Raw genomic sequence first — 19744 nt, forward strand, 5'->3', positions numbered from 1 at the left:
TATGTTTCTGACATATTTTGGAGAGTTATTTTGATGGAATAGTGTACAAATTCAAATGCTTTTAAACACACCTCATAGCAGGAGATGTAAATCCTGATTTTATATACATTTTTTATGTGTCTTTATCGTGCCCATTTATCTAGCAGGATATGTTGCATCACAAGGACGCTTGGCGTTAGCTACGTTGGTTGAGTGAATCCCCCTTTGTGCATCTGGTTGCATCATTAGCAGCGTCGGCACTGAATGGTGACAGTCATACGGATTGAGTGCAGGTCTGTTTAGCACAGCAAGGGTTAACACAATAGACGAAACATGATCCAGCTGCTATAATGCTCTATACTGCATAGCCCAGTCTTCCTATAGCAGCATCTCCCTATCTTACTGTGATCACCGCCTCCTCCTCTTGCTCAGTGAGGCCCGGGGAGGGGGCGTCAAGCACAGAGATCACACTCACACATACACGTACTGCCTGGGAACACAGCTCCAGCCTAGTCTGCATGTGAAGCCTCCATCTCTGCTTCCTGAATCTCTACTGACTGCATTATCCAGCATGGTCCCCTGCAGCTAAGACAGCAATGTGCCTCCCACAGCATCACACTGGCCTACATGTAGGACCCCTACCCGCAGGTAATCCACTGCTGCTGGTGACTAGGCCTCTAATCCTTGTGTGTTCTGCTATTGTCAAATCATTATCTCTAATAATGCTATATTTAGTTTATTTCTCGTCTTTGTCATTTTCATGTTGCATTTAATCCATTGTTCTCAACTCATTAACACACTCAAGGAGAACTGTTCATTATACACTGTTAATACTATATGCATTTAAAAAAAAAAAAGGAAAAGCAGAATATATTTAATTTAACAACTCATCAATTCCTCATCTATTATATTATTATTTTAACATATTTTTCTACAGGTGATATCTGCAGTTGCATTATGCACCTGTTTTGTATCAGTATTTGAATGATTCATATAGGGATGCTGGTCTACAAAACCTCCACTAAATGCATTCCATTAATAATGAGAAACAATATCATGTAGTGTATGTATTCCAAATCATTCCTGTTTAACAAGGCTTTGCTGCTAGTTGTTGTTTTCATATGCATAATGCTGTGTAATTATTAGAGGAGGGTCAGTATGTGATGATAAATATTTAGGAAGCACTCCCCAAAGGGTGTTTGTTTATAATAAGTACCCCCTAAAGCACTAATGGGCAATCTGATACACTAAAGGCACCGTATGGGCGGCCCTCTAACCTTCAAAAGAGCCGCACATTACCCGTAATCTCAGTATAAACAATGGGCCTCATGGAGAGTTGAACGCAATTTGGGATTAATTTACAGCCGAAAGTGCCAATGCAAAAATAGTATATTTCAGTCTATGGGGCATATTCAATTGTTGGAGTTACTTGGAAATGTAACGCGTCGTGCGCACTATTACCGTCATTACGGTACCTTTCACTCAGGGAGCTGCGAGCTGAAATCCGGCTTAGTATTACCGTAATAACGGTAATGGTTTTATTGCTGCGGGGAATTCAAACAATTGAATATGCCCCTATATGCAACCAGCTCTACATTGTAGCTTATGTGCCAAGTTCATGGCAGGTGGACTTATACACACATACACAGAACAAGGAAGTGAGAGCAATACAACTTTGTAACTATTTGTTTTCATAGTGGAAAACGCATTTGCTATTAGGTTTTATATAATAATTATAGTTTTATTTGTATAGTGCTTTTCTCCCAATAGGACCAGAGTGCTTATATATAATACAGCAAATATGTCTCTTCATGTATGAATGAAAGTAACAACTTTTTTTTTTTTTTAAATACACACACAAAATCCTATAGTATATGCACAATCAATGGAGAAAGTAGCCTGCAGCTTCAGAGGTGAATTCGCAATCAGCCAATCAGAAGTGGTTAGCTAGTGCTGGCGCTAGTCCTCATCATCAGTGTGTATGTGCACCAGACCTTAAGCTGGTGCAAGTAATACGGCTGTAAGAGGAGTATCTACGTCTGTTTTCAGGTCTGCATCTGCACACAGTGCCGCGAACACGCCCTAATTGTACTCGGCCAACGTTAGAAAGGCCCCTCCCTCCCATCACTCCTCTTCTGGCGCAAGCAGGCGTAAGTGTGTATGCATGTAACTCTACGTAGGAGTAGATACATGCAGGTTTTTGTGGGAATTGGCAGAGCAAATTCACTCAATTTACGCTACACAAACAGGTGTACGTTCAACTCTGTATCAGGCCCAATATATTTAATCAAAGAGAGAGACACCTATCTGTAATAACATATCAGCAGGCTTTTAAACAAGTATTCCATGCTATAACATGCAAATCTGACAATAAAGCCATGAAGAGATGGGGGCCACAGGTGGAGGCTTAGAGGGCCGTCTGTTACCCATCACTGCCCTAATGTGTATAAATGTATTCAAAGTACCCCTTAATCTTTAAATTGATACCAAGCCACTCGTTATGCATTTATTTATTTGTATATACCTCTCTAGTTTTTTATGCTTTATTCTTAACTAACAAATTTACGTTTACTTTTTAGTTATATCTAACAGACTTAAGTATCCTTGAATCTGTTTGAGATACTATACGTACTATAGGTCTACATCCTAGCTACTAGAGTTACAAGTGAAAAATCATAACAGAAATTCCGTTGACCAAAATTTATAAGAAACGGGCAAAACTGAGATTTTAGACGCATGTTTGTTTTATTTGCTTGTTAAAAGTTATATATACATGATCAGCCACAAGATTAAATCCACATGCCTAATATTGGGTAGGACTACATTGTGTTGCCAAAACAGCTCTGAGCCATCGAGGCATGGACTCCATAAGACCTCTGAAAGTGTCCTGTGGTATCTGACACTAAGACGTAGCAGATCCTTTAAGTCCTGTAAGTTACAAGGTGGGGTCTCTATGGCTCGGACTTGTTTTTCCTGCACATCCTACAGATGCTCGATCAGATTGAGATCTGGGAATTTGCAGGTGAAGTCAACACCTTGAACTCTTTGTCAAGTTCCTAAAACCATTCCTGAACGATGATTGCAGTGTGTCAGGGCGCATTATCCTGCTGAAAGATTCCACTGCCATCAGGGAATACGGTTGCCATTAAAGGGTATACTTGGTCTGCAACAATGTTTAGGTAGGTGGAACGTGTCAAAGTAACATCCACATGAATGCCTTCTTCCCATGCTGCATCCTGGTACCATCTCTTCCCCAGGTAAATGCCCATGACTCTATCGCCAGTTCACTGGTTATCCTTCCTTGGACCACTTTTGTTAGGTACTAACCACTGCATACAGTGAACACCCCTCAAGAACTGCCGTTTCAGCCGTCTAGCCATCATAAGTTGGCCCTTGTCAAAGTTGCTCAGATCCTTGTGCTTTGCCCATTTTACCTGCTTCCAACACCTCAAATTCACTGGTCAGTGATTTGTTGTCATTGATCAGTGTGTGTGTGTGTGTAAATATATATATATATATATATATATATATATATATATATCAGTGGTTGCTGGTAATTGGGGGTTGGTGGGTGGTCTACTCTGAGAGCCATTATAATTTTCTTGTGCAAGCTGGAATGTGAGCGTTCTGGGGCTGCTCCTCATTCATTTGCTGGTAGCTTCGGCTGCCATCATCGGTCGTGTGTGTGTGTGGGCTCTACGCTTGTGCAAAAGGATGTGGAGATTGTGCCAGCGAACGAATAGTGAAATGTTGAGTCTGTAGCTGGGGCATCGACCAGGGTGTAAAACTGTAATGTTCATGTATATTGTAAGCGCCAATTAGGCAACAGTTAATTTAAATGTAAAATACAGGTTTTCTGTAATTAAGTGTATTTATTGCAGACTTCAGGTGAAAATGTGTTGTTACCTGTCCAAACCTCTTTCTAGTCTCAGGTGTACAGCAATAACATACTAGTAGTATTTTCTGTATTCCCTCTTCACCTAGTACTCAGGTTTACAGTTTTATAACACTGGTTCCACCATCATAGTGTAGTAGGAAGTTCACTTTTAAAACGTATTGTGACAGGATGGACCGCCTATGCCATCGCGTCTGCTGTTGCTGGGAACCGGTTGTGCTTACTTTGCCACTGTTCTTTTTCGTTATCCCAAATGTGCCCTCTTGCCGCAGTAGGAGGGGCTTACACGTGCTGCCACCACTGGACTCCTTACCGACATCCAGAACCGGGTTTCTTCGGGGTGACTGACGCTGCTAGCATATCCTGTTACTGGTGTACCTGGGCTGGTGTTACTGGTATTACATGGTTAATACTTCCATCTATTTCAGTTCATAGAATTAACTGGATTTTCCGGATTCGGGTTGTACTAATGACATCATAATACACTTGTATAGTGCAGAATATAGATGAAACACAGTGTTTGAGGCATACCATAGTGTGTTCAGCTCCAATATCCAGCTAAGATCTTTTTTTTTTCCATACAATTGATATATCGTTGCAATTTACATAGAGCTCATTTGTAATTATTTTATTTAAATGTTTTATATGGTTTTACAATTTATGAATTAATCTGTGAATAAATATACTTTTTTAATTTACCGCAGTCTATTTACCTGGATTGTAATTGGTATATTACACAATGTTGCATCTTTGTACAAATCTCTTTTTTGGGGCTAGACCCCTTACACTAAGTGTGGGGGTATACTAGCCTATCAAGCGCCAGGGGGTATCTTTTATTATTTATTTTTAAAGCCCATGCTCACATTGTTTTGTGCGTCCCTGTGCTTCACATAGTGCAGCCACGCTTCCCACAGTGACGACATAGTGGGGCCGTGGGCACACACACCACACTCGTGTCCTGGTGGCAGGGCTGCCATCAGAAACTGTGGGGCCCAGTACTAATTAATCTGACGGGGCCTCCCCCCTTTGGTCCAGTACTAATTAATCTGGTGGGGCCCCCCCTCCCCATACATGTGCCCCGCTCCCCATACATATGCACCCCTCCATCTTCGCCATACATGCGCCCCCTATCCCTCATCACAGTAAATTTCCCCCACTCCCTCATTACAGTAAATGTCCCCCTCTCCCCTTCCCGCAATCACAGTAAATGTCCCCACTCCCCCCAATCACAGTTAAGGTCCCCCTCTCACCCCCCAATCACAGTTAAGGTCCCCTTCTCCCCCTCTCCCCCCCCCTTCCACTGTTAAGGTCCCCCTCTCCCTCCCCCCTTCCACAATTAAGGCCCCCCCTCTCCACCCTTCCACAATTAAGGTCCCCCTCTTCCCCCCTCTCTCTCCACAGATCAGGTCCCCCCTCTCTCTCCACAGATCAGGTCCCCCCTCCTGTCCTCCCTCCCTCCATCCACAATTATGGTCCCCCAGGCTCTCCCCCCTCCCTCCACAGTTATGGTTCCCCAGATCCCCCGGGCTCTCCCTCTCCCCCCCCCCATCAAAAAAAAACAAGAGCTTATTTACTTACCTTCTCCTCCGCGATGCTGCAGCTCTGCCTCCCGGTCACTGATACACTGGGAGAACAGCGCGCGGTGATGACGTCACCGCGCCCGCGCTCCCAGCCTGTCAGAGTCTGGGAGGCAGAGCTGCAGCATCACAGAGGCATGGTTGGTTGACTGCGGGGCCCGGACAGTCCAGGGAGTCTGGACAGACGGAGAGGTCTGTCGGGGCCCCCTACTCTGTCCGGGCCCCTCACAGCAGTACTGGCTGTACCCCCCTGATGGCGGCCCTGCTTGGTGGTGGTCAGGGGGCAAGATTAGAGTTGGTTTGCAACCACTCCTTTGCAATGTCATTTCTTCAGTTCTGATAAGCTTTCAGAGATTCTTTTGTAAATGTGGCTAGTAACTCTTTATTAAAACAATTCCCTCTTCCAGGTTTAGTGGTGTACTTTGCACTCTTTTATGTACTGCTATGGTTTATCCATATTTGTGCTGTATAAACGGAGCCTAACAATGTTTTGCATACTACAATTAGATAATCCTGGCCTGGGTGATGAGTGCTATCTGACAAATCAAACATGTTTAAAATATGTAGTACATGTTCCCAGTGTTAAGATATAAATGATAGTACTCTTCATTGTAGTATTATATGGCCTAAACCTGGCATGCTGGGATTTGTAGTTGTTGGAGAGCTACAGATTGCCTCCGGATTGGAGTGGGTCAAGGAGGGAGTTGTCAGAGAGGTCACTGGTGAGGCGGCTGCAGACAATCCGCTCAAGTAGTTTGGAGGCATAGGGGAGAAGAGAGAGAGGGTGGTAGTTCGCAAGAGCGGTGGGGTCAAGATTGGGTTTCTTGAGGATAGGGGAGATACGAGCGTGCTTGAATGAGGATGGGACTACGCCAGAGGAGAGTGATAGGTTAAAGAGGTGTGCGAGGTAAGAGCAGGCAGTAGGAGAGAGAGAGCGAAGGAGGTGAGAGGGGATGGGATCAAGAGGACAGGAAGAGGGTGGAGAGGAAAAAATAAGGGAGCAAACTTCTTCACCTGATGTAGGGGTGAAGGAGCACCACAGCTGGTTAATGGAGGGAGGTGAAGCTATGAGGGTGGTGGGAGAGGGATAGGAGGAGGAGATGTTCTGTCTAATGGCTTTAATTTTGGAAGAGAAAAAGGTAGCGAAGTCAGAGGCAGAAAAGGGAAGGCGGGAGAGGAGGGAGTTAAATGTGGTGAAGAGGTGGCGGGGATTGGAGGACTGAGAAGAGATAAGGGACTTAAAGAAGGATTGTTTAGTAAGGGACAGGGCAGAGCAGAAAGAAGAGAGGATAAATGTAAAGTGAAGGAAGTCCGGCAGGGAAAGAGATTTCCTCCAGAGGCGTTCGGCTTTGCGAGAGCACTTTTGGAGGGAGCGGGTAAGTTTGGAGTGCCAGGGTTGGGGAATAAGGCGACGCCGGCGAATAGAAGAGGCCGGGGCAACAGTGTCGAGGGCAGTAGTGAGGGAGTGGTTGTAGAGAGAGGAGGCTTGATCAGGGCAAGCCAGAGAGGGAAGGGGTGATAGGAGAGTTTCAAGAGAGGAGGAGAAGGAGATGGGGTCAATGGCGTCAAGGTTGCGCCTGGTGAGGGTGGCTTTAGGCGAGGAGGGAGCGGGGGAGGCAGACAGAGTGAAGGAGAGGAGATGGTGGTCGGAGAGAGGGAAGGGAGAGTTGGAGAAGTCAGAGAGATTGCAGAGGTGAGAGAAGACAAGGTCGAGGGAGTGACCAAGACAGTGGGTGGGGGAGGAGGTCCACTGAGTGAGGCCCAGGGAGGAGGTAAGGGCGAGAAGTTTGATGGTGGCCGGGTCAGAAGAGTTGTCAATAGGGATATTAAAGTCGCCAAGTATAATGGAAGGCAGGTCGGAGTAAAGATAGTGGGGGAGCCAGGCGGCAAAGTTGTCAAGGAAAAGAGAGGTAGGGCCAGGGGGATGATAGATGACGGAGACACGGAGGTGGATGGGGGAGAAGAGCCGAATGGAGTGGACTTCAAAGGAGGAGAAGGAGAGGGAAGGTAGAGCGGGAATGACCCGAAAAGTGCAGTTAGGGGATAGGAGGAGGCCCACTCCACCTCCTGGACGATCGTCTGGTCTGGTGGAGTGGGTGAAAGAGAGGTCCCCATAGGAGAGAGCGGCAGGAGAGGCAGTATCAGAAGAAATGAGCCAGGTTTCAGTGATGGCAAGGAGATTGAGAGAGTTGGAGATGAAGAGGTCATGGATGGAGGACAATTTGTTACGGACGGACCTGGAGTTCCAGAGGGCACACGAAAAAGAGAGGGAGGGACGAGGGGAGATATGGATGAGATTGTCAGGGTTGATGGAGCGAGGGGTGGGGGATGGGACCGTGAGAGATAGGTCTGGGGGAGAGGATGGGTATAGGAAAGGAGCAAGGCGGCATGATGAGAGACAGGGGACAGAGAGGAATAAGAGAATGGCCAGAGGAGGCAGGGGAGGGGTGAGGGAGAAACACAGAGGGAGGGCAGCAAAAGGGAAATTGGAATGAAATACAATGAAATAAAATACAGTCGAATGAGTTAAACTAAAACATAGGTTAAGGCGACCAATGGTAAGTTGAAATGAGAAATATATGGTGAGGGACCAGGTGTAGAGGTACCATGCATTGAAGAAGGAGACCTCAGGAACCAGGCAAGTTCAGGCAGCTCACGGGCAGTCGCCAGAGCGACAGTGAGTGGAAGGGACCAGAGTTCAGGTGAGAGGAGAGATCCGGAGAGAATGTGGGTCCAGGGTGCAGGTGAGGCCAGAGGTGAGGGAGGTCCAGGGAGCAGGAGAGCCAAGAGTTCAGGTGGACCAGGGCCAAAAGGACTAGGTGGATCAAAGGGCTAGGTGGATCCAGAGTTCAGGTGGGCCAATAGGACTAGGTGGGTCCAGAGTTCAGGTGGGGCAAAAGGACTAGGTGCAGAATAAAGGTCCAGAGTAAAGGTGAGCCAAAAGGACTAGGTGGGTCCTGAGAACAGGTGGGCAGATAGGACTAGATCTGGGCCCAAGATAGTGGCAGCGTGTCCATGTGAGGACCAAGGCGAGGGGGGAGGGGGTTGTGCACAGAGGCAACCAGGGAGACCGAGAGAGGTCTAGTGGTGGGGGCAGTGAGCAGAGGAGACCCAGTGGGAGAAGGGCACAGAGGCGACCAGGGAGGCTGGGAGGGCAAGAGAGGGCTAGTGGTGGGCGGTAGGCAGGAAGGTAAACTATCTACCGACTAACCAGCAGAGAGAAGGCAATTGGATGCCCTATTTTGAAAAAAAATATGGGTACATTAGATTTAGAAAACTCCAACCAGCCCTGGTGTTAAAACAATAGCACTCATGTTTTATAATTAGGCCTCCCTCCAGTCCCCACAATAATAATAATATTCACATTTAATAAGTAGACCTAATTTCCTCGAACCAACCCCAACATTAAATTAACAGTATACCCATTTACTCAAAACATATTTCCCTCCCTCCAAACAGTCCCAGCAATAAATGAAATAGCATTAAAGTTTAATAAATATAACCATTTTCCACAACCATCCCCGACAACAAATAATTTATATTTACATTCAATAAATAGCCCTTCTCCCCAAAATCAGCCCCATATTCAATTGATAGCCCTAAACCACCCCAGCATTAAATTAAAGGTTCTTTTACCTCACCTTAAATAATTAGCCCCCACCTACACTCCATCATTAAATAGCCTACCTCCCACACTTTATTAAGATCCTCCCTTCCCTCACATATTATATTAAAATACTGCGCGCGCACGCACGCACACACACGCTATACTTAAAATACTGCGCTCGCGCACACTATATGAACATGGCCAAACACGCACGCACACTATAGCAACATGGGGCCACACATGCACAAAATTAGCCCCACAGGCACACTGTTAGCCCCACTGCCTGATTGTTAGCCCCACTGTTTGTAATCCCCACTGTTAGTTTGTTAGCCCCACTGTTAGTTTGTTAGCTCCACTGTCTGGTTGTTAGCCCCACTGTTTGCCACACTATTACTTACACACACACACACACACACACAGACACTTACCTTTTTGCCGACTATGCAGTAATCACATGGGACGGGGCCTGTCACGTGGTGCCCTCCCATGTGATTACTCACATAGTTGGCAGTCACTGATTCTCCGTCCGCCGAGCAGCGTGCAGAGTGCTGCTGCTCGGCGGACATGCGGACCGGCCCATCTGGCCATTGGCCCTTCTGGCATTTGCCAGAGGTGCCAGATGGCCAGTCCGGCCCTGCTGGCGGACAAAATTCGTTGGCGGTACAAAATTTGCATGTATGAATTAAAATCTGTGTGGCGACATTCAATACTAGTCATTCCATCACTTGTAGCCTGCAGACAATCCACTGGTGCTTCATTCCAGAAGATTCTTAGTACCGCCCCCGGATGACTCATCACCAAACGCCACACGGATAGTTCTTTGCCTCACTTCGCTAAGCTCTGAATTCTCAACATTTCCACAGAAACAGATAATAATACCTCACAATGGACATAAAAGCCAAATGAATGCTAGTATTTTATCTTATGTTTGCTACAATATATTGAGAATTACTGGTCTATATGGATGCAAAAACATTGTTTAGCAGGCTGCAAATGTTTGGGGTCAGTTTAAATTTGTTTTAGTGCTTTTCACATACTGTAACTTTCCAGTGTGTGCAGAGTGCAAAAGAAAACTTGCAGAGCAACTTCACGTTCCACATTGTTCCAGTCTATACCCATATCATGGTTTGTGATAGAATTCCTAGTGATTGACAGGCCGGTTTACTGTTCTTTAACAAATAGGCACAAGCTTTCCTTGCAGATGTTGGGAAATGTGTTTCATAGTTTCAAGAGTTGCAAGCACCATGACAGTACAGTGAGACTTGATCAGTCTGCTGACTAACAGGGTAACTACCACGCCTTGACTCCAATCCCTATACAGTCCAGCTATATAATAAATCTAACTATTTCTGGGGGAACACCTTTATAGAATCTCACAACTTTATGGACATTGTGACACATTTGGGACCATCTCTGCAAAGGACAGAATAGGTAAAAGTCATCATAAAACCTAAAAAAGTAAAACATTATGAAGCTTATTTAACAAATTAGTGCTTTGTGCACTGTTCTGTAACCCATAGGAATTTGCTTTCATTTTCTAACTTGTACTTGAAAACGTAACTAATCTTGTTGCAATGAGTTACAGCACCTTTGTGCATATGGTCCCATGTTTTTAAAGGGTAATTCCATTAAGAATGCTTTTGCCTAATTAAAATTGTCACGCTGGGTACTAAAACTTACTAAAAGCTCAAACTGCAGAAACACAATGTTGCTGCTATTTGACAGCTTGTTAAATTTTGCATTTTTTATCAAAAAATTTAACCATGTAAAAAAGGCGTGCACTGGTTGTTTATATGGTTGTAGGCGTTCCTAAGGAGGGTTAGTCCTTAGCCAATCCGTCAAATGGCAGCAACAGAGTATTTTTGAAGTTGGAGATTTTAAGCCAAAGTCATTATTAAGGTATCAGAAGTCGTCCTAATAGGTTTTAGTAACCATCATAATGATTTTAATTAGGCAGTATAATATTTCAGTAGACTTACCCTTTAAATAAATAATTTTATGCAATGATAGAGCAAGCAGTTAGCCTTTGCACTCCTGACAGCTAATGCATCAAAGGAACCTACTGCTATTTTTTCCAATAGGTCCTGTTACATCTGCTGTAGGTCAATTTTAAGGTCCAGTAAATATGCATTGTTTTTACACCTTTTTACTCCACATTAGTTTAGGGTTATTGATCCCTGAGGTGATTGCCTGACAAATTCTAAGATCACAAGTAACTCAGATAATTAGTAATATGAATGGCATTATGTCTAGTTCTGTGATGTGCACTGGCTTTGTGCTTGCGCTGCAAATTGGGTTTAACAGTTGAGGGATTGGGGATGTATACCTGTAAGTGCATTTTTGAAACTTGACATAAAGTATAAACTAAATTTAGGAACAAAATTCACTGGTCATGCAATATGATCTTCTTTTGCGGTGGACCAATATAATGGATCATCATCATCATCACCATTTATTTATATAGCGCCACTAATTCCGCAGCGCTGTACAGAGAACTCACTCACATCAGTCCCTGCCCCATTGGGGTTTACAGTCTAAATTCCCTAACACACACATACACACAGACACAGACTAGCGTCAATTTGTAAGGAGCCAATTAACCTACCAGTATGTTTTTGTAAAGTGGGAAGAAACCGGAGCACCCGGAGGAAACCGACGCAAACACGGGGGGAACATACAAACTCCTCACAGATAAGGCCATGGTCGGGAATTGAACTCATGACCCCAGTGCTGTAAAGCAGTAGTGCTAACCACTACGCCACCGTGCTGCCCCAAATGACATTATCCCGATATTTAATATAACCGCTATTTGTTATTTAACAAAGGGTTAACGCTGAAGAAATCTCTGATTTCTCTGGCCTTAACCTAATTACCAGAGCATCCCCATAGACCTCTGCTTTTTCACAGCAAAGTAACATCTCAGGATGATGTTACTGGTCTTATACTATGGGATCCAACTGTGGCTTTGCGGGATCCCTCACCTATGAAAGTGCCATGTGCATAGCACTTCCTCCATTCGACGGTAGCGGTAGGCTGTCTGTGAAGAGCAAAACGGGTTTGTGAAGGATTGTGTTTTCACCGGGACTCTAAGAGTAGCCACGGCATGGTCACTAACAAGGTTATTTCATTATGTATCGTGGCATTCACAGACATGCATATTGATTCTTACTGCACTGTGTTAATAAATAGACCCCTTAGTGTCAAACCGGAAGTTTATCTATAGTTATTTGGATACATTGCTTTAAAAAGAGTCTGTGTGTATAGGAACAGATCGGTGGTACTCGCTATTCCGACGCTTTTAATAGCGACAAGGAGGATGTAGACAAAACAATTCCGATTACAATAACCTCGGCATAGTTTAAAGGCAGACTTACATTAAAATAGACAGAGGACATGGTATAAACTGCGAACATAGTGCATGCCGACACTTCACTTTGATGTCACTAAACAGAACGACATGGAGAATTCAGAATTTAAAGCGCCAATGTCAGGACCCGACAACTGGACAATTTAATCTAAGGGTTAGGGATAGGGTTAGGCGTCGGGGCCTGCCATTGCCGCTTTAAATTGCCGGCTTGCACTGTGTTCGCAATTTATACCAGTCTGCATTCCACTGTGTTTGGAAATGTCCTTTGTCTATTTTTTTTTTTCTTTTTTTAACAATAAAAGTAGCTTTATTTGCTTCTATTGTACATTGAATCTACAGAGGTTGGAAAATGTAGCAGATTTCAGCATGCCAATTCTGCAGTCTTCTTTTACAAAACTATCAGGACCTAAACAGAAGCCAAAACTGCTGATGCATGGCGACGATAATGTCCGTTATTAATGGTGACCCATTTGGTGCTGCAGCAGCTTATCATCCATAGCCTACCTTGAATAGGGCCATTCAGCACTTAGAAGAGTTACAGCAGCCTCTGTTTACTTAAATATGTCTGTTCCGTCAATATCTTCTCTATGCTGCAGATTCAAATGCCTGGGGAAAGGCATGCAATAATAGCGAGAGGTCTTCACCTGTTAATTAGTTCTTCTGATAATAGTACCACTTGTCCACATCTACTGGGGTAGGGCTGGCTGACCCACATGGAGGTGCAGCATCAACGATTGCTTTAGCTTCACCGGTCTTGCAAATGAAGGGACTGCCTTCTACCATGGTATTGGTGCAGTTGATTTCTCCTCCGTCTGTCTTTTTGGTCACTAGCACCTTCCATTGATAATGGGTACATTTGATCACGTCTATTGCAAAATCCTTATTTTTAAATTCTGCATCAAAAGCAAACTGGTTCTCTGGCTTTCCATCGGGAACCTTGTACCTTCTAAACCAGTCGACAGTGGATTCCAGATAATTGGGTTTCAGTCTTCTGACATCTTCGATGTCATTAAAAAGTGAAGCTTCAGGGTCTTCAACGTTAATGACCATTATTTTCCAATCAGTTTCTACTTCATCGATCAATGCCTAGGTACCAAGGACTTTAACCTTAATGACCTCTCCCCTTTCACACACCTTACTCCCAATGTCGCATACATCAATAGGGTCATTATCGCCACCAAAACCAGTATTGTCGTCAATGTGAGATGGATTTTCCCAGGTCTGTGGTATGGCTCCATAATTCGATATATAGCCCTTGTGAGGGAAAACCTTGGCCACATAACGCAGTTTGCCTTTCTTTACATCTTGTTTAATTGGATTCAAAGGATCCTTTGTGGCAATCTCCATCTTTGCATTGGTCCATCGTGGGACTTCTACCACCATGTTGAATATACCATTTCCTTCATCGGCATACAAAGGAATGTTATGGAATGGAGAAATGTATTGTCCCTTGCTGTCTTTGAATAAAAGCCGGTACTCCAGGCTGTTGGCCTTGGCCCTCTGCTCAGTGCTGAATGACATGGTGCTGATCTGAGGCCGTCTGCTCAGGGTTGATGGAGTCCTTTGTCTATTTTAATGTAAGTCTGCCTTTAAACTATGCCAAGGTTATTGTAATCGGAATTGTTTTGTCTACATCCTCCTTGTCGCTATTAAAAGCGTTGAATAACGTACCCCATACGAACAGATAGGCAGTGGTTAATTATCAGGTTGTATGAGTACCTTATTAATGCTCGGGTAGGTAATACTATTCTACATAGCAAAAACCCCAGGCATATGTATGCACATTTTTGCACTAGGCTTATACAGAGGTACAGTCCAGTGCAGGTGTGGAAAGGAAATGATGTAACATTGCATTTTTTTCTCTTGCTATGTGATTGTTTGAACTGTTCACTATATGCATGGATCTATGTAATATTGTCCTTGTGTGCAGCGTTCATTAATAACCACATCATTGGCACATGTGTCACAACTGTGGTATGCGTTGTTCAAAAGTTATTTAGTGAACAGTCCCATCATCCACATTGGTTGTTAATGCTAAGCTGCCACTCATCCAGTTAGACCACTCTATGCCACTTCTCTATTACTGTACGTAAGCACAATAACAGCTCCCACTCATATTCACTTGTGCAGATGTTCTAAGAAATACATTTATACAAAAATTCATCTAGTTGTTAGGAGTTACAGCACCTTTCCTGGGCAGCAATATTAATGAAGTCATCAACTACTGTTTCATTAATCATTTCACTTTGTTTAGTGATGTTTCATAATGGACCGTTAGAATAGTTCTGTTTAATGAAGTAGATAGCATTTGAATCCCTCAAGATCCCTTGGTCATGCACTAAATATACAATAAGAGTCATTGGGTCTTCTCCACATAAATATAAAACTCTGTAGAAAGCATCATGTGAGCTCCCATGCTACAAATTGACAGTGATGGACAGGGCAGCCTTTCTGTTGTCATAGGCTGGTTGATGCATCTCTCTTCATAATAGAAAATGTAGCTATAAATCACAAGCATAAAATGAAATCAGTGCTTGGACTCTATATATGCAAAGTTATCATAAGTCTGAGATTGATTGTCTGTGTTCACTTCACTGAAGCTTCATTAACTAAAATCAAAGTTCATAAAACAAACATAAACATTAAGAACCTCTGAATGAGCTACAGTCATTTTGACTGTATCAGTGCACTGATTTATTAATGTCTATATGCTTTTATATTCAATTTTTGATTAAACATTGGTAAATCAATTTACCACTATTTACATACTCACTTGAGACAGATCGTACCCATTACATATAGCGCTGGGGAGAAACCTGTACTACTTTGTATATTGCTCTTTGAAAGGATTGGGGGTCTCCTCTGACCTCTCCCCAATTGGCAGCTTTATATATCTATGTTGGTGGGGAGCGCTGGTTTAACCATTTTTCCAATAGTTTTTGTTTTTCACCTCTACCAAGGTTTCCTCAGTTTGGTTAAATAAAACCTAGGTGGTTTATATCCTACAGTTCATCCTGTTAATCTAAGTTCTGAAATAATAAGCATGCCAATCAGTGGCCTGGCTGTGAGGGTGGTGGGCAGTCGCTTCTGGTCAATCCTCTAAGGAGGCCCTCGCTCTGCTCTTCTGAACATGCCTAGAGGACGGAGATATGTAATAAACCACTTCACAAACAATTGCTAACTGTAATCGAGATAGTCCACATGCACGCTGTACTGATCAGTACAAAATGGAAAGAGAAGAAAAGGACAACACACATCCAAATATCTTCACCCAGCCCCAGGGCTAGACAGTCTCAGCAGGTTTTCATTATAACAGGGAGACCACAAGCACAAGGTCCCCTTGCCCTAGTGAAAACAAGAGCAGGTCTGGTGCTTCTCTGAGGAGGGGTATAAAAACATAATCTGCCCCCACCCCTCAGTAATACCAACTTTGCATTGAAATCTCAGGGGTTATTTCTGATCCCCTCTAGGCCCTATGAATTGCGAGCTGCAAATGAGTGAAGAATTTAACCAGGAACATCCCGTGAAGGAATCTCAGGACTTCGATCTTAACTGAATCTGCCCCAAACCGTCGTTCACCACTTTATTTATCTCTCGCGCACGTCCTTCCTGTTTTAGTAGGAACCACCCTAGACTGCCAAGTGCTGGTTAAGGGTTTGGGAGGGGGATGTGAGGCCCATTATTTTTTTTTATTACTATTCTTTGCTTTAAACATTGTTGGCCCTGGCTTGAGGGGGGCTGGGAACACCACCAAATAAATTAGACCATTTTGCCCCTCCCTGTTGGAGAAGCATTTTGAGGCACACTCCAGGCAATGCGGTAAATGTTACACACACAAAAGTGTGATGTCCTCATAACAGTTCCGATTTTGCTTCACTTTCATGACTTATTTAAGCTATGAATAAGGGTAACTGCCCAGTATTTTAGGAGAAAAGTGGAAATGTTTAGTGGTACTAAAAGTGTCGGGATTGTACCTCGATGTGAAGTTTACACTTCTAGAGATTTTTCCACCTCTACCATCATTATGACATACTTTTACTTTGAGTGGAGGCATGTAATTGATGTGTGCTGGGAGAACCATTGATGAGCACAATCTAAGGTGTTTCGCACTGTTTCTCAAGGACGCTTAATGATTTTCTTGTGTGATCGATTCTCATGTCCATGGGGTAGAATGCACAGCCCACCAGAAATGTAACTATAAATTGTAAATCATGCATGAAATGGATACTACAAAATACAGATAACATGAGATGATATGAATACAAAGGAAAATATTTGAAAACATCTTTGAAATATATTTTGTTTGGAAAACTCACTTAGAGTTTGACTGTAATTAGGGCTTGTACAACAGTGTGAAATGAACGGAATTTGACTTTGAAGTAGGAATATTTGACCCGTAAGAAAACCTACTGCCTATGTCCATAAACTGTTAAAGCGTGAGGGAGACGTAGCATGGATGGCAACCTGTTGGCTGTAATGGTTGTGAATGTGTAACCTAGTGATCAGTGATCACTATTTCTGTTTGTGCCCAGGTCACCATTGTGTGATTAGAGCAGGACTTAAGCTGGGTACACACTACAGAAATTTCAACCAACTTTTTATGCCGAGCGATTTTACATGCGACCGATGATCCGATCGCTCGGTCCATGGACTGCATACACACTAGCCTTGTTTAGGACGAGAAAAGGGAAGAGCGGACGTCCCTTTAGCAACTTTTTACAGCCATGTTGTCATGAGCAATGACTGTAATTTCGTACTCACTGTTGTGGATCGGTCGGAAGTTTATACACACTACACAATGGAAACGAGATTGGAACGAAAATATTAAACGGTACGACCAACCAAATGAGGCGACAATCGTCCATTTGGGCAGACTTTCGACTATCGTGTCACTGCACACACTGACCCGACTTTTGAACGAGCGGTCGTATGTCGGCTGATTTAGCCGATTATTGGATGAAAACTGTGTAGTGTGTACCCAGCTTTAGATCTGGCCAGTAGTATGTGCCTAAGCGTTTTGTATTGGTGCTTCTCAAGTTTAGTTGAAACAAAAATTTGTCACCTATATATTATAAAGAAAACAGATTAGCCAAAATACAGAGATTAGAAAGAGTGTAATAAAAATACATAGAAACTGCAAATAAATAATTTAACTTTTTACAGAATATATTAAAACCTTATCCTAGATAGTGTTGTGTTAATACACTGGGTACAATGGGTCTTGGAATTTAGGTGTATTTCATCTAAGGAATGGATAGCTGCATTTCAATTGACATTTTCCCATTTGTGTTCCACTCTTTTTTTCAATGGAACCTATCAACAAGTTTGGTTATTGCTGTGATTTTTTTTTATTAGAAGGTGTCATATGCACTATGCATTTATAGAAAATAAAAAGCTATATTCCTGTTCACCAGGGATTCAAGCTCCAGGATATGCTTTGCTAAATGCTGGGTCGCTTTACTTCCCCACATAGTGCTGAGCTTAGCATGGTCCCTAAAAGCCATTATACTCCTGACACAGGGCACTCTCCCTTTCTGCTCATGCAGACATTTGAGGCCTGAGTCATTAAGATGAAGGATTCCCTTCAGTCAGGCTTTCACTCTCAACACTCCACAGAGACTGCGCTGACCAAGGTTGTCAATGATCTGATCACAGCAAAAACTGAACGCCATTACTCCCTCCTAATTCTCCTGGATCTCTCTGCTGCATTTGACACCGTTGACCACTCTCTTCTCATACAAACGCTACAATCCCTAGGTCTTCATGGCAACGTCCTATCCTGGTTCTCATCCTACCTATCTAATCACTCTTTCAGTGTTAATTTCTCTGGATCCATCACCGCTTCACTTCCTTTATAAGTTGGAGTACCACAAGGCTCAGTCCTAGGTCCTCTGCTAGTCTCTATCCACACCACTTCTCTTGGAAAACTAATAAGCTCCTTTGGATTTCAGTATCATCTCTATGCGGATGATACACAAATCTATCTATCCTCTCCTGAGCTCTCACCATCTGTGTTGTCTCGTGTTACTGACTGTCTTTCTGCCATTTCATCTTGGATGTCTTCTCGCCAACTCAAACTCAATCTTTCAAAAACTGAATTAATAATATTCCCACCCAAAAACAGAAGCTTCCTGCCTGACATTTCTATTTCTGTTGATAACATGACCATAAATCCCACCCCGCAAGCTCGCTGCCTAGGTGTAATCCTTGACTCACAACTATCATTTGTTCCCCACATCGACACTCTATCTAAATCATGTTACATACATCTAAAGAACATTTCCAGAATTCATGCACTCATCTCCCACATCGACTATTGCAAAAAGCTTATGATATTTCTCAACCAGCATCTTAATCTCCCTTTTTATCCTATTTTTATCCAGTTTATCCCATTATCACCCTCTACACAGCTAACACAAGACAAAAAACCCTATGACCAACATTGCTATGCGACTGATAACACAGCCTACTCAATACTTTTTCCTTTGCATTCTAGCTGGTCCAATGTGCAATATGTTGTAGCACGTGCCCTTGTGTTTCAAACTCCCATAGTCCCATAGATTGTAAGCTTGCAAGCAGGGCCCTCTTACCTCTCTTTCTGTCTGTATTACAAAGTATATTGTTTTATTCATATTTGTTCCTAATTGTAAAGCGCTACGGAATTTGCTGGTGCTATATAAATAAATGTTGATGATGATGCTAAGCAGAACAAAGCAAAAAAAAAGGAGTAATTTGCACCTGGGCAAAACCATGTTGCATTGGAAGGGGTGATATATTTAAAATGTGGGGACAGATTTATTGTTGGGGTAGGACATATCCTAGTTCATCTTTAAATTTCAGTGTAAAAATAAAGCTATCAAGTATTTGTGTGCTACATGGAAAAACAGCCAGCATTTAACTTATGTGCAATATAATAAACTAATTTGCACCCCTTGCATTGCTGCATGGTTTGTCCTGGAGAATATTTACTCCTTTTTTTGCCTTACTTGCCATAATGACTGAAGGCCCTTTGTATCCAAGTGGAAATAATGGATTAGTCTTCCCTAATGCTTTTCTTGGTAAATTTTGTGCAAGTAATCAACTAGTGTAGCAGATGCTGCTGCACTTTATTTACATGAGGTTGTAAAACAGTGCTGTGCCCTGGCCAAATGTGTGTTTATTTATATAATTCACAGCTGATTCCCTGCTGAAGAGTGGATTCAGATGCTCCTTCTGTTTCCCTGATAGAGTCTAACTGCTGTCAGACTTGTTTTGGAATTCAAGCAGATCGTTTCTACTTTAGAGGGTGCAAGTTACATGTATGAAGCGATCTGCATACG

At 43.2% G+C, this 19744-nt stretch overlaps 2 protein-coding genes across 2 annotated transcripts in view; one reads left to right on the top strand and one right to left on the bottom strand.

Annotated features, from left to right (window-relative positions):
- Positions 1-237: 237 nt before the first annotated feature.
- TLCD4 (TLC domain containing 4) overlaps positions 238-19744 on the top strand; it is a 47786-nt gene continuing 28279 nt past the window's right edge. Inside the window, exon 1 of the mRNA XM_075182326.1 lies at positions 238-627. The gene's annotated coding sequence lies outside the window, so the exon portion shown is untranslated. The remainder of the gene's footprint in view (positions 628-19744) is intronic.
- Positions 12874-13977, bottom strand: LOC142100047 (inorganic pyrophosphatase-like). Its single transcript, XM_075184042.1, has one exon. It carries the CDS (start codon positions 13473-13475, stop codon positions 13077-13079), a length of 399 nt encoding a protein of 132 aa, XP_075040143.1. The 5' UTR covers positions 13476-13977; the 3' UTR covers positions 12874-13076.

The sequence above is a fragment of the Mixophyes fleayi genome, chromosome 8 (genome assembly GCF_038048845.1).
Source record: "Mixophyes fleayi isolate aMixFle1 chromosome 8, aMixFle1.hap1, whole genome shotgun sequence".
Lineage (NCBI taxonomy): Eukaryota > Metazoa > Chordata > Amphibia > Anura > Limnodynastidae > Mixophyes > Mixophyes fleayi.